The sequence below is a fragment of the Candoia aspera genome, chromosome 9, assembly GCF_035149785.1.
Source record: "Candoia aspera isolate rCanAsp1 chromosome 9, rCanAsp1.hap2, whole genome shotgun sequence".
Lineage (NCBI taxonomy): Eukaryota > Metazoa > Chordata > Lepidosauria > Squamata > Boidae > Candoia > Candoia aspera.
In genome coordinates this window covers 20490165-20504597 of record NC_086161.1, presented here as the reverse complement: position 1 = coordinate 20504597, position 14433 = coordinate 20490165, and the positions used below count along the sequence as shown (strand labels likewise).

Sequence of the window (14433 nt, the reverse complement as noted above, 5' to 3'; positions counted from 1 at the left end):
TGTGATGATACCCATGGGTTCATGATTCATACGTTAACTGGTTCTAGACAGCTGAAGAAACCAAGGACTTCTCCAGTTACCTTGTGAGCATCCGCCTCAGCGTCGTAGGACTTTTTGTCACTTCCTGGGACATTTTTCCCCTGCAGTTTAAAAAATAAATCCCGTGGCCTGATAAACCACTGAGTGTAGGATGTAAGATGTAACTTCCCCCATGCCCATCATGTTTTCATTTCTTCTTCCTGCCTAGCAGTTGGGGCAGGTTTTTTTTTAGAAAGAAAACTGAGCTCCACTGTTTTCATGGTGCAGCTCCCACCTCCATCTCTCTGGCTGGAAACTGGAAGAAAAGCTAATTTTCTAGTAAACGGAATAGTGAAGACCTGCTAACGTCACCATGTTTCATCCCAAGCTCTAGACTTGAATAACCCATTAACTGGGTTCGCTCATCAGTCTAATCTAGGCTAAAATGGAGTGAAGGTTGTGGTTGAAACCCAGACGTTGTCCTACCCTTTGAGCATAGTCCAATAGGACCAAATTGTTATTTGTTAGCCTGGGTTTTAAGGCTTAACGCATAAATCCAGCAACTCAGTCCTTGAATGATGTAGCTTATGGTGTGCAAACGCAGCCAGTAAAATCCCTCCATGAGAAATCAAGCGTGATTGTAAGGCTACAGCAAGGGTGGCAGTGGCAGGAGGTTATATTACTTGCAGGAGATAAAATATTTGTTCATGGCTATTCAGGAAACTTTATATTCATGCTGAAAAGTATGATTTTTTTTGATATTCATGCTGAAAAATAATGATTTCATTATTGCAGTGCAGGTAAATGTGTTAAAAAGCCCAATCTGAAAGGCCCATATTCAGATTTAAAATGAATGCCTTTGCATTGTTGATACTCTAGAGCAGCATTTTGCAACCTTGGCAACTTTAAGATAGGTGGACTTCAACTCCCAGAATTCCCCAGCCAGCACAGCTGTGCTGGCTGGGGAATTCTGGGAGTTGAAGTCCACCTATCTTAAAGTTGCCAAGGTTGCAAAATGCTGCTCCGGTGAATTCTTTTCAGCAATCAAGTCCATCACTGGGGAAAGGACCATGAAGACTGAGCTGACACGGCACAACAAAGCTGCCTGTTTACTGCTAGAATAATCTGGTGACTTCTCAGGGTCAAAGCATTATTTGGCTGTAAATACCATGCATCACCTCCCACCAGAGGGTTGTGGGCTCCTGGACAGTCCCTTCAGTCACCTTACCCACAAAATGGAGAAGAGATCTGCAGATGCCTTCACCCCAGACTTTTCTTTTTCACACACCATTCCAATCTACAGCTCAGACTCCTGGGGGACTCCCATCCATCTTCTAACCAGCTCCTACTCCGATTAGCTTTTCGGCAGCCCGGATTGCCACCTGCTGGAGACCTACCACAGTCCTACCTTTACAAGTGGATTTTAGCTCCCTGTCCCCAGCGCCCTGCTCAACGTGAACAGCTCCAGTCGACTAATCACGATTAAGAACATGATAGCTAAGCGACTTCCGTGAAGCGAGCCAGCCGTCCAGACGTGCTCGATTTGAAGTCTCATCTTTCCCCAGCGGGGCGTGGGAAATTAAGGGAAGGCTCCCGGTTGGGGCTTTGCAGATCAGAGTCTCAGCGGGGAGGGGGTCAAAGCTGGGCTTCCGTGGCTGCCTCCCTCGGCAGGCACGTCGGAAAATGCAAAAAAAACAAAAAGCAGCGGGTCGCCGGGAGCCGCTCTCCGCTCTCCCGCCGCAAAAGTTTTTTCGGTTGCAGCGCCAGACCGCTTGCTTCGCTTACGCCCAACGGCCACTTTAAGAAAAGGGGGCGGACCAAAGAGGACCTCCCTGCCTCGCGGGGCGGGGGGGGGAGGGGATCCCGCCTCCTTTGGCGCGCTGGAGGGCTTGACGTCACCGCGTGCTGGCGGGAAACGTCGGGACCCGCTCGGCGCGTCCGTGGAAATGGCAGAGCCGGATTCGGATAGCGACGAGGTGGTGCTCACGCCGGCTCAGCTGATCTGCAGCTTGGAGCAGGTGAGACCGGGGGGGCCTTCGAGGCGCCTTAATTCGGAACGGGCGGAACCTTTTAAAGCGGGGGTGGGTGCGCCACTTAACGCTGCTTGGGTTTAAATCCGACTCGGTGTGCAGATGCTGCGAGCTGGGGTTGCCCAGCATCCGGCTAAGCACCGGACGCGCGGGGGAGGAGGTAGCTGAAAATGCCAGCGACTTGTGCGAACGCGGAAAATTGGAGCAGCTCAGGCAACCGCGTGAATGCAGCTGGCACGAGACTGGTTTGGGCTGAGCCTGTTGGTGCCAGCCAGCCCGCGCTGGTGGGTTTCCGTTTAGAAGCAGCAGGTCCACAAGCCATGTTCTGGACTGTGCTCCGAGTCTTTCCCACCTTTGTTCTTCCTGGGTTGTGGAAAGCGTGCAGAGAACTTCAGCCTCGGGATAACGTGAGGATGCGGTGAGAAAGGTCAGACAGTCGGCAGTCCCCGGCTGCACCCATGGCCAACCTGGTGATCCGTAGCTGAAGCCATTCATTCATCCGTCACGGAAATGTCCCTCCCTCCCAGCGTGCCATGCAGGCATCCCTGGGCCTGAACAAAAACAGCCTCCTGCAGTGTTCACCTTACTTCTCAGCTAGTAAAGGGGGCAGTTTGGAAGAAGAAAACTGTCCTCTTCTGAGAAGTGTTGGCTTGGTTCCTATTGCTAGATCAGCCTTCTCCAACCTGCTCTTTCTTACACTGGGCTTGTAGCAACCAGACTTCGAAGGCATTTGCAGAGCTCTAAGCTGAGGAAGGCTGGGTGGAACTGGGATCTGGCCAGTCCTGCCACCTTTAAAGCAGTAATCGAATCAGATCTCTAAAAGCCCCCCTCCTTCCTCCCTCACTCCCTCTCCTTTTCTAGCACATGCAGCAAAGAAATAACTGAGTTAGGAAACTTAACGTTGCTGCTTCTGAAGCATGAAACTAAGCCAACCACAGAAAAAGCTAAAGATACCTTATCAGCTGTGTTCAGCCTATACTAGGTATCATCTGCCTAACTTAGGGTGTTCCTTTTTTTTTTTTTAATCCATTCAATCGTGTCTGATTCTCGGAGACTGCCTGGACAAGTCCCTGCAGTTTTCTCGGCAGGTTTTTCAGAGGTGGTTTGCCATTGCCTCCTTCCCAGGGCTGGGAAAAAGTGACTGGCCCAAGGCCACCCAGCCGGCTTTGTGCCCAAGGCGGGACTAGAATTCACCATTTCCCGGTTTCTAGCCTGATGTGTTCTTATAGATGTCTGGAAATCTCCAATATTGCCCACTGTGGATTGCTAAGGGACTATTGGTACACATGTGTAAGTTGAATGATATGCTTAGAAGTTCAAATCAAATCTTTGTTATGGTCAGAGACCAGCATTTCTACCAGAAGCATGGAAAGAACTAGAAGATGACCAAATATGGATTAAACCATACATTAGCCAGTACAATGGTAACACCTGCAATTTCTTGTTTTAAACCAAGTAGAGAAGCTTGCTTGCTTGTGTTTGTGTTTCAGGTCTTGCCCTGGGACTCTTACCTAGTATGTCCCAGTGTACTTGATAAAGTGTTTGGAGACTTTACTACTTGTCTTACCTAGTATGTCCCAGTGTACTTGATAAAGTGTTTGGAGACTTTACTACTTGTGTCCTGACTGAGTAGTAGACCAAATGAATCTTGCTACTGGCCATGTAGCTGAGGTCTATTGTAGTTTTTTCTCCAACAGCAATAAATGTGGAAAGGGAACCTTTTGTTCAATATTTTCTTGGATGGGATTAGGGTCTTTCCAACAGATTTATGGGAACCTGAAAAGATTCTCGGTTTGGTTTGGTTTGGCTTTTTTAAGTATCGACCCTTATTTTGACCAAGTACTATGAGGTTCCACCTTGTAAAATTTGCCTTGTCTGATCTTGGAGTCTTCCAGAGGGTTAGTTTACAAGCCCTCTTATATTCAGCCAATAGTAGCCAGAGATGTTGGGAGCTATAGATCAGCCGTCTGGAAGAAGTTTCCTACTTGGGACCAAAATAAAAGCATCAGAAAGCTGGGAGGGTGGCACCAGGTGGTACCGTCCTTTTTCCTTTAAAGTTCAGAGGATTGTGAGGACCAGGAAAGGACTTCAGATGGTGACCATTTTCTGCTATTATTCTCCAGGCTTGGATGAATGAGAAATTTGCCCCCGAACTGCTAGAAAGCAAATCAGAAATCGTTGAATGTGTCATGGAGCAGCTTGAACATATGGTAAGACATCAAGAAGGGGTAAATAGAATATGACTGGTTTGGGTTCAGGAAGGCATTCAGTGGCCAGGCTTGTTCCAGCCCAGTAACTCGGTTGTGGAAAATGATAGATTACCCATAAAGGTTTGACATGTAATTGGGGAGGAGGCTCCAGATGGGTTTATGAATCATGTTAAAGCATTGTGGGGTTGATAGGAGTTGTTTGGATTTCCCACTTTACCTAACAACCTTGGGATTCCCTGGTGGTTTCCCATCTCAATACTAACTGGGCCCAGTCGTGCTTAGCTTCAGAACCCAGGCAGGGTCAGCCAGATCTGCTGCCACTTGCTGAGATCAAAAACTCATAGTGAAGACAAATAATGTGTGAACCCAGCCATTGTATTTCCCGTTCAACCATCCTATTCTCCAGCATGAGACCACAGTATTACGTGACCAACAATCAGAGCTTTGGGTGTATTTACTATGGCCATGAACACTTCAAAAATGATTGGAAAAAGTGCAATATTCTTTTGCTGTCCTTTAAAGCAATCTGTCTTTTCATACTTAGGAGTGAGCCTCTAAGAAAAGTGAGGCTACTTTTAAGAGCCACATGAGTTATCCTTAAAGCAGCCTCAGCATGCAAAAAGAAAGGTGTTTTAATGAGTAGCAGGGAGGGGCTGTGCACCTACGAAGTCCGAAGCATGACTTCTGTATCATTTCATGTTCAAAGCAGACACAGCTTTAGTACGCAGAGGCATTTGGAGAACCAAGCGCTTTGGTCAAAATGACAAAAACAATGTCATGCAACCTTTGCTGCTTTTGTTGTTATGTCACAGGACATGGACAATGGGGCGGAGTGTCATGTTCACAGGACATGGACAATGGGTGTCTGCTCACCATGTTAACGCTCCTGATTTAGTTAACCGTTTCCACCTTGCTTATCCTTTAAAGCCTGCTGCTTAATGTAATCTTTCTTTTGGGGGGGCAGTATGTCATGTTCACTGATTCAATGTAGTTTATATATCGTAACGTTTCACATGCCATGGCGCTGACGTGCGTTTCTGTTTGGGAGGGAGCTGCTGTGAAACCTTGTGCCAAGCTCTGTATGTGAAATCAGTACAATGGAATGTGTTTGGGTTATGTTCTCTGTTCAAGGACTTTTCCCGCAGACCAGCAGAAACCGTTAGGAGCACCTGGGATTGTGAACTTGGGAAGATTCTACGGGAGGAGGGATCTCATTTGCACCGAGGGTTTTTAGTTTGCATTTGGTGCGCTTTCATCGTTCTCAGCTTTCTCTGTGATCCTGCACACTGTTCTTTAATAAAGCAGATATCTTTGAATTCCTGTTCATGAGTCTGATAGTGTTTTAGAATAGGCAGCCATTACATGGAGCTTGCACCACATTGGTGTGATGCTGCTTTTGTCATTTCACTTCCATTGTGGAGGCTTCTGCTGGTACCCATAAAAAGGCAGTCTTGACTCTCAGCATCGAAGATCAGCAGGAGCTTCCAAGATGCCCATTTTCCAGTTGGGTCTGAACTCTTTACTTTGCCACACTTGTGTGTTTTTTTTTATATAAGACTTTAGTAAAGTTTCAAAAATACAGATAAAATACAAAGCATAGAAAAGATTGAAAGGAAGACTGAAAGAAAAAAGACAAACTAAAAAAGTGCAGAAATAATTAGGAAGAAATACGAAAGAAGTGACTTCCAAGCTTCTTCAGCACAGATACATATAAAGACACATCAAACTCTTACTCTAAATCAAACCACAGTAAACATTATTTCTATAAGCTGTAACAATACAATCGACAAAACCCAAAATCAAAACTTCATTTTATTCAGATCAAGCAAAAAGTCCAGAAGTGGTTTCCACGTAGGAACAAATCCATCCAGATGATTATCTCTCATCAATGCTGTCCTTTTGTCCCTCTGTACCAGTTCCATTAATTTACTGTGCCGCTCTTGTGATCAACTGCTACTCATGTTTGCTGACCAGCCCCATTCATCTACTGCAGGGTGAAGGAGTTGCGAGCAATCTGGGGTGCGGTGGGGCAGGGAGGGTTGCAAAGTATTTGCACTAGCAAATAGAAAGCAAAGCCCAGAGGAAATTTTGAGAAATGGCTAAGCTGGTAGGTCTAAATACCTATCAGACTGTCTGCCAGTCACGGCACTGCTGCGACTGGTGGATGGCTTCTTGTCGGCTAGTGACTTTTGGTTAATTGCATGGTCATATATCTGCTGTCTTTGGAGTGCCTATAGAAGCAGTTATTCCAGTATAGCACTGGGTTGAACTATTAAGCTCTTGGTGTTCTCTGAGCTTGGTTCCTGTTTCCTGCAGATGTTTCGTTACTGGGCTAGATGCCACCATCAGTGATGATGTAACTTAGTTTGGTAACAAAACATCTGTAGGAAAACAACCAGGCTCAGAGAACACCAAGAATCTAACGGAAGCATAGTGACGCCCTCTGTTTTTTGTCTCGTGTTTTAAACGTTGAGCCTTGCCAAATGCAAAAGGTTTTGTTGGGTCAGAGGTTCTCAACCAGGGTTCCATGGCATCTTAGGGTTCTGCGAGAGGTCACTAGGGGTTCCCTGGGACATCACGATTTATTAAAAAAATTATTGCAAATTCGGGCAACTTCACATTAAAGAGGTCAGTTTCATTCTGTATTTTTAGTTTAAGAGCACTGTTGATGCATATATACAAGCCTACCTGTCCTAACAGCCAGGAACCACGCTGAGACAAGGAACAGGTCTCTAGTGTTTTATTGCTGCTACATAACAGGAAAATCCTAACAAACTGAAGAAGCGTGGGAAAAACCCAGCCATATAAACCCCAAAGACTAAGGCGGGCCCGATCTGTGTCTCTTGGAATGGCTACCTAATTCCTCAGTGCTACACATGCACTTTACAGCCTGGATGGGAGCCCCCTGCTCGCCATCCTCACTCATGACATCACCCATGAAACAAAGATAATTTTGTAACTTCTGGCCTCTGTTTGAGCCTGAATGTGCAGGGGTCCCCCGAGGCCTAGAAAATATTTTTCAAAAAGTTGAGAAAGGCTGTGTTGGGTAGTAGGAGAAAGATAACCAATCTGTTGATACTGCTGATGGCAGAATGGCTATGTCAAGGAAGTATGATGGAAGTTGCATATCTTTTAGTAAGTAATACATTTGTTTCAAAGGGAGCAAATCAGGCAAATTCTATCATTTTAGAGGCTCATGGTAATAAAACTTGAGACTCCCCGATCTACTGAAAAATTACTGGGATTTATGATTGTTGTTATTTGTCTCACAGGAAGAGAATTTGAAACGAGCCAGACAAGGGGACCTTAAAATCAGCATTCACCGCATGGAGGTGGAACGAATCCGTTACGTTCTCAGCAGTTACTTGCGCTGCCGAATCCAGAAGGTAATAACCCCATCATGGCTTATTAGAAAAGTTGAGGCAGTTTGTGAATAGCAGACACATTTGGAATTGCTCTGGGCCTGTTTTTAATGCAGCGGCCAAGTGCCCATAGTCTCTTTCCTGGCCTTTCAGTTCCTATTAAACATCTCAGGCCAGTTGCATCGAGTGGTGGATTTGATTTTGCAGGCTGCCAAATCCTCTAGTAATAATTGGATTTTTCCATATACCCTTCTTTGTCAAGGGACTCAGACCTGGACTAGATTCACACAACAAATTGAGTTGAACTATTTGTAGTTAGTGGGTTTTGTGAACCTAATCATAGTCCTGACATTTGTCGTGGTCCAGGCCACCATATAAAGCCAAAATATGGTGAATTTGCCCAGGGTATGTTAGAAGAATGCAGCCACTGTATTTTGGTAACCTGGGTTCAAGCAAGTGAACTTAACTCTAGTAGGGGAAGCTAGAAGAGGTAGGACAATGTAGGCAATCCAAAGTCCACCAGATGTTTTGGATTACAGCTTCCAGAAGCCCCTCTCCCCACCCATTGACTGTGCTGGCTGGAGCTGATGGAACTGAAGTCCAGAACACTTACTGGGAATTGTGGTGCCTATTTCTAAGCTCGTGAGTTTGGTAGCCACAGATACTGTGAAAACTCATGCTATGTGGTCCACGTGGGGATGTCTTTTGACACTTTTCAGAATCTTCAGCTGGACCTTCCAAGACAAATCATGGTTGTGAAATGAATGTGCAGAAAATCCCACTTCTGAGCTTGGCATCTCCAGCTGCAAGATCATGCAGAGCTGATGTTGGAGGTCATCCTAACACAGAGATTGGGAATCAGATTGGGGAAAGCTGTACGGTACCATCTAGGCTCTGCCTGATGGAAGGAGCACTTTCCTCTGCCTTTAAATTCTTGAATGGGGCTCTTCCTATGGCCCTTCCCTGTGCTGGCTTCCTCTGCAGGGATAGCCTTGCAAGCAAATTCCTCTCCGAGAAGATGAGAAGCTTAAACTGCATCAGGAGCAGTTGCTATGTTTTTACTAGACACTGTTTATTTCTCCAAGGCTGTAATAGTTAAATAATCTGATAATTTTTCAAAGGCAAGAATGAAATCAACTTTCTCTGGCAGTTTATAATAATTATTAGAATGTTCCTATCCTCTCTTTTCTCTACGTTTCTCAGTTTACATGCCTTCTTAATTCATTATGCTTCTGTCTGCCCTTCTGCCACCTAAGGCCTTCCAGTTGTGTTGGACTTCAACTCCCATCCAGCGTGGTCACCATTGCAGGAGTTATTTCCTACAGATCTTGAAGAACAGGAAGCATTGTCAGGGCCCAAAGACTTAGAACAAAGGGACATTAGCCAAGGAAGTCAGTGGTGACAGAGAGGAACAAGAGATTTTTGGTCCCATCGCTGGCTTCAGCAGTGCACTGATATTCTTACCTTTGTTGTTTATTTCCACTGAAAGATTGAAAAGTATTTCCCCCACATCCTGGAGAAGGAAAAAACTCGGGCAGAAGGAGAGCCACCCATCCTGTCCCCAGAGGAGTTTGCATTTGCCAAAGAGTGAGTAGAGCAGGTTTCTCAGCCAGGGTTCCGTGGCACCCGAGGGTTCTGCGAGAGGTCACTAAGGGTTCCCTGGGAGATCACAGTTTATTTAAAAAATTATTTCAAATTTGGGCAACTTCACCTTAAAGAGGTAAGTTTCATTCTTTATTTTCAGTTTAAGAAGACTGTGAATGCACATATACAGGCCTACCCATGAAACAAATATAATAATTTGGTAACTTCTGGCCTAAATGGACGTGGTGGCGCTGCAAGTTAAACCGCTGAGCTGCTGAGCTTGCCGATCGGAAGGTCGGCAGTTCGAATCCGCATGACGGGGTGAGCTCCCGTTGCTAGTCCCAGCTCCTGCCAACCTAGCAGTTCGAAAACATGCAAATGTGAGTAGATTAATAGGTACCGCTTCGGCGGGCAGGTAACGGCGTTCCGTGTAGTCATGCTGGCCACATGACCATGTAAGTGTCTACGGACAAACGCCGGCTCTTTGGCTTTGAAACGGAGATGAGCACCGCCCCCTAGAGTTGGACACGACTGGACTTAATGTCAAGGGAAACCTTTACCTAACTTCTGGCCTATCTTTGAGCCCGATTGTGCAGGGGTTCCCCCAGGCCTGAAAGATATTTCAAGAGTTCCTCCCGGGCCAAAAGGTTGAGGAAGGCTTGGAGTAAAGAGTAGGGGGGAGGGTGGGGAGGGCACAATTGAGCAAAGAACAGCTCCTGCCCCCCGTATTCTATTTGTTTAATTGTAGGTGCATTTTGTTATCCTGCATAGCTCAGTGGAATAGGAAGTCTGGCCCTTCCTTCCTTTAAAAGGAAACAATGTCTTCTTTTCAGGTACATGGCAAACACAGAGAATCATCTCAAAAACGTTGCGCTGAAGCATATGCCTCCAAACCTGCAGAAAGTTGATTTTCTCAAAGCTGGTAAGCAAGGGTGCAGGGAGGGCGGCTGTCCTTCAGTCAGGACATGCCCATTGGGCCCGTAAGCAGCCCGGGAGCTGCAGATGGCATCCCTGGAAGGGCTGGGCCTTGGGCCAAAGGGAAGGGGAGAAGCAGCCTCGGAAAGTGGTCCTTCCTGCCGCTGCTGCTCACAGCCACGAACGTGCCCATGCGGAGCGGCTGCAGAAACGTTGCCGAGCAGACTTTGGGGCTGTCTTGTACTGGGGCGTGAGATCTTTTCAAATGGTCACGTGCTGCAGAAGAAAACCTTCTCCCCCTCTTCAATCTTTCTTTGCAGTTCCCAAGCCCAACCTGGACTCCTTTGTCTTCTTGAGAGTGAGAGAGAGACAAGAAAACATAATGGTGGAGCCGGAGCGTGATGAGCCAAGGTTGGCAATGCCATGGGCAAAGAAATGCAAAGATAGGAACTAGGAAACCACGTTGGCTGGGCACGACTGGCTTTTGGTTGGCCAAGGAGATCTTTCAGGAGCACCACAATGGATTTTCTCTCCCTCCCTCCCTGCTTAGTCTCACATACAGGTAGTCCCTGCTTAACAACCACAATTGGGACCAGAATTTTGGTTGCTAAGCGAAGCGGTCATTAAGCAAATCCAACCTGATTTTATGACCCTTTTTTTTGCAGTGGTCATTAAACGAATCACACAGTTTCCCATTGATTTTGCTTGCCTGGAGCTGGCTGGGAAGGTCAAAAATGGCGATCATGTGACCATGGGACACTGTGATGGTTGTAAATGTGAACCGGTTGCCAAGTGCCCGAATCATGATCACACGACTTCAGGGACGCTGCAACGATCATAAGTGTGATGACCGCTCATAAGTCGGTTTTTCCAGCACTGTCATAAGTCTGAACCGTTGCTAAACAAATGGTCATTAAGTGAGGACTACCTGTATTTGGTACTCCTGAAAGTTGCTTGCCTGGCTGGCAAACTTCCCCATTGTTGGTGCAAATCACATGTTCCAGCACAAATTCAAGCAAAGGGTTCTGGGTCTTTCATTATGATGTTCAGTGCAGCAATGGATTCTGTCTCACTGTTTGGAAAAGCTCAGCCAGCCAGAGGGAGGTCTGGGCAACCTATGACTCTGCCCGGGGCCATGAAGCACCTCTCCCAAAGCTTTAGCTGGGGCACCTGGACTCGCTCTAAGAGTTGCCCCCCCCCCTTTCACTTTTAATGAGGAAGAAAGGGAGAATATCAAGGACGTGGGGAAGAGTGGGATTAAAGTCATTAAATTATTATTTGAATTGATTTTATTTATGAAATTTATATAGTCACCACTCTTGTGTATGTGACTCTGGGTGGCACACACAATTCAAACCAAATTAAAACAACCGTTAAAAACCATTAAAACAAAAACGATAAATATAAACAAAACCACAGGGGAGTGTATTCAAAATCCTACCTGCAATATAGCCATTTCGTGGGCTCCTTATTTCCACGGGGTCCCCAAGCCCGCTGGCAGAACCAAGTCATGAGGGTTTTCTGGCAGGTTGGTAGAGTTGGGGCCGATCTCACCTGGGTGGGGGAATGATCTTCGGAAGGGCAGGTACCACGGCAGAGAAGGCTGGGAGAGTGGTACTGGATTTGATTTAATTTTCTTGTAAACTGCCCAGGGTCCCTCTTTTTGGGGCAGATGGGCGGTGATAAAATTTGAAAAATAATTTCATTTGAAACTGATTAAAGCTAAATTTATCACCTTGAACTTTTCTTCTAGCTCTGCCCTTGAAAAGTGCCCCCTCCCAAAAGGCCTCTCAGCATTAAAAAAGGTGGAAACATTGAAAAAATCTTGGGTGTGTTAAAGTTTTTCTCCAGGAGCTTAGCTTGGCTTATATGGGAATCCACCCTTCATTTGATCCCTGCCACAATCCCAAGGAGCTCTTTTTCTGCCAGTCAACCCTGCTGGGTTATTGTAGCAGGGGTAAAACTGGAAGAAAGAATGCTCTGTATGATTCGTAGGAACTGAGTTCCTGCAAAAAAGCTCAGAGGTAAGTCTAACAAATAAGTGGGTGTAGGATTGCAAGTGGAGTCTGTTTTTATTGTCCCCCTGTCTCTTTCAGAGAATATGTGATTGATCTGGATGAAAACTCCCAGCATTTGATCCGCTACAAGACAATTGCTCCCCTGGTGGCCTCAGGGGCAGTTCAGCTCATCTAGACCAGATGGACTTACAGCCACCTTTCTGCAAAGAGACTGAGCAGAAGAAAGAGCTGGGGAGTTAGGGCTGAATGTTCCTTCATGCCTAACTCTGGGAATTTGACTCCACTGGCTTGATTTCAACATCAGATGCCTGAAGTACTGTTACTGCTGCTGAAACAATGATGTGCAATTCTGCTCCTGGGAAATGGGGTCCAACGAAGGGGAGGTGGTGGCATTGGAGAAAAGATTTGGAAAGTGGAAATGGTTTAGCCCAGCAACTTGGCTGCTCAAAGGTCATATCATTACCTGCCCAGCAGGGGGCAGTAGGCCTGTTCTGGAAGGGCCAGGTTCAAGCAACAGAATGAAAAGATGTCCTTGGATGGCAAAAGAATGGGTCGCTTTATTGTCTGGGAAAACACTTTTTTCCAACCATCTAGGCTGCAGGGTTGAGTTTTTTTAATTTGGGGAAAATTAATGAAATTATCTTATTTTAAGTGCTTTCTTTGCAGTGCTAAAGAAAGTCCACAGCAGCATCAGGGGTCCTTGGGACAAAACTGCAGATGGGTGCTGGGTTGTGCACAATAGTATCATACGCTGCTTTCCCCCACTCTTGGCAGGTGTGTTAGGCTGCAGTGCCCCCCATCCTCTGCAAGTCCATAGGGTGCACCCAGAGAATGTGCAAGGGGGAGGCAGGTTTGGGGATGGCAGGACTGTAGGGATGTCCACAGGGAAGAGGTAAAAAAAAAAATTACAAATCTAGACACCAGGCTGGGGAAGGCAACTGTAAGAAATGCATTAAGTGTGAGCATCCATTCAAGAGGTTTTAACATGCGAAATTTTTCTGCTTTGGGAATGTGGCTGTGTAGGACTTTTGGATGTGACTCAGAAACTACAGGAGTGCCTTGGAAGCTACAAATACAGTAGCACCATTTCCTGGTTATAGATAAAAACTGCTAGTGGGAGTCGATAAAAGACTTAAGTGGCATAACAGTTTGAGGGTGCCTTGTTTTTGCCTCCATTAAATTAATGTGATCATATTCTACACTGTAAGACCTTGAGATTCCAGAACCCAATTCAGCCACAGCGGGCAGTGTTGTTCCATGAGGATTGCATTGCCCTATTGTCCGTTAATGTATAGGGCATACAGTATATTGAGCCTGCAATACCCCACTCAGCTACAAGGAGGCAATATATCCTATAGATTCCATTAGAGCGCACCATTCTCCTTATTGGGCCTGCCAATATCCTTGTCAGCCACCAGGGGGCAGTATATACTATGATAAATACATTGCAGCATGATGCAGATTGAGGCAGAAATACTAAAGTAACCGGGGTCCCATAGCTTCAATACATTGCCCAATATTCCTTATTTATCAAATTTGTCACCGCCCATCTCCTCTCACTAGAGTCTGTAATGCTCAAAGGGGCAGTATTATTGGTTGGTCATGCTTCATCAGCAGCTACATAGATATTTTCTCTACGATGATCTGTCCCCAGCCTGTTTTTTCAAGTCTCCCAACGGTGCACCCATCGCCACTGTAACTGAGCCCATCCCCCTTGCTGCTGGTTGTCTTCTCTTTCCTTCCACCTTTCCCAGCATCGAAGCCTTCTGCAGAGAGTTGGGTCTTCGCATAACGAGTCCAAAGTAGGATGATTTGAGCCTGGTCATCTTTATTTGATGATCCATTTGTTTATTTTCTCCACGGTATTCTCAGGAGTCTTCTCCAACATCAGAGTTCAAAAGCATCAATACTCTTCCTATCCTGCTTCTTCAAAGTCCAACTTTAAAGTATGCACCTTGTCTCACTCCTTTGCCAAACTGGAGCCAATGGAATCTGTAGGAAATACTCTGGTGGCTCAGTGAGGTATTACAGGCTATATGTTTGGAATAGGGCAATACAATGGAATTTATAGGAAATACTGCACCCTGTGGTGCAATGAGGTATTGGAGACTCAATGGGGAAAAAAGGACAATGCAGTACAACAGAATCTACAGGAAATCCTGCCCCCTGGTGGCACAATGAGGTATTCCAGATTCAGTGGGTGAAATAGGGTGACATGGGATTGATAGGAAAGACTCTGAGGTATTGCAGTGAAATCTAGGACAACACAATGGAATTTATAGGAAATACGGTGGCT

The 14433-nt window shown here is 46.0% G+C and overlaps 2 protein-coding genes across 2 annotated transcripts in view; both read left to right on the top strand.

Moving 5' to 3' along the window:
* BIN3 (bridging integrator 3) overlaps positions 1-14433 on the top strand; it is a 531071-nt gene that overhangs the window by 8876 nt on the left and 507762 nt on the right. The gene's annotated exons all lie outside the window — the stretch shown is intronic.
* Positions 1876-12674, top strand: GINS4 (GINS complex subunit 4). The gene is made up of 7 exons (XM_063311209.1): positions 1876-2036; positions 4172-4258; positions 7531-7644; positions 9110-9207; positions 10038-10126; positions 10440-10530; positions 12216-12674. The coding sequence occupies exons 1-7, from the start codon at positions 1965-1967 to the stop codon at positions 12310-12312; spliced, it is 648 nt and encodes a 215-aa protein (XP_063167279.1). The 5' UTR covers positions 1876-1964; the 3' UTR covers positions 12313-12674.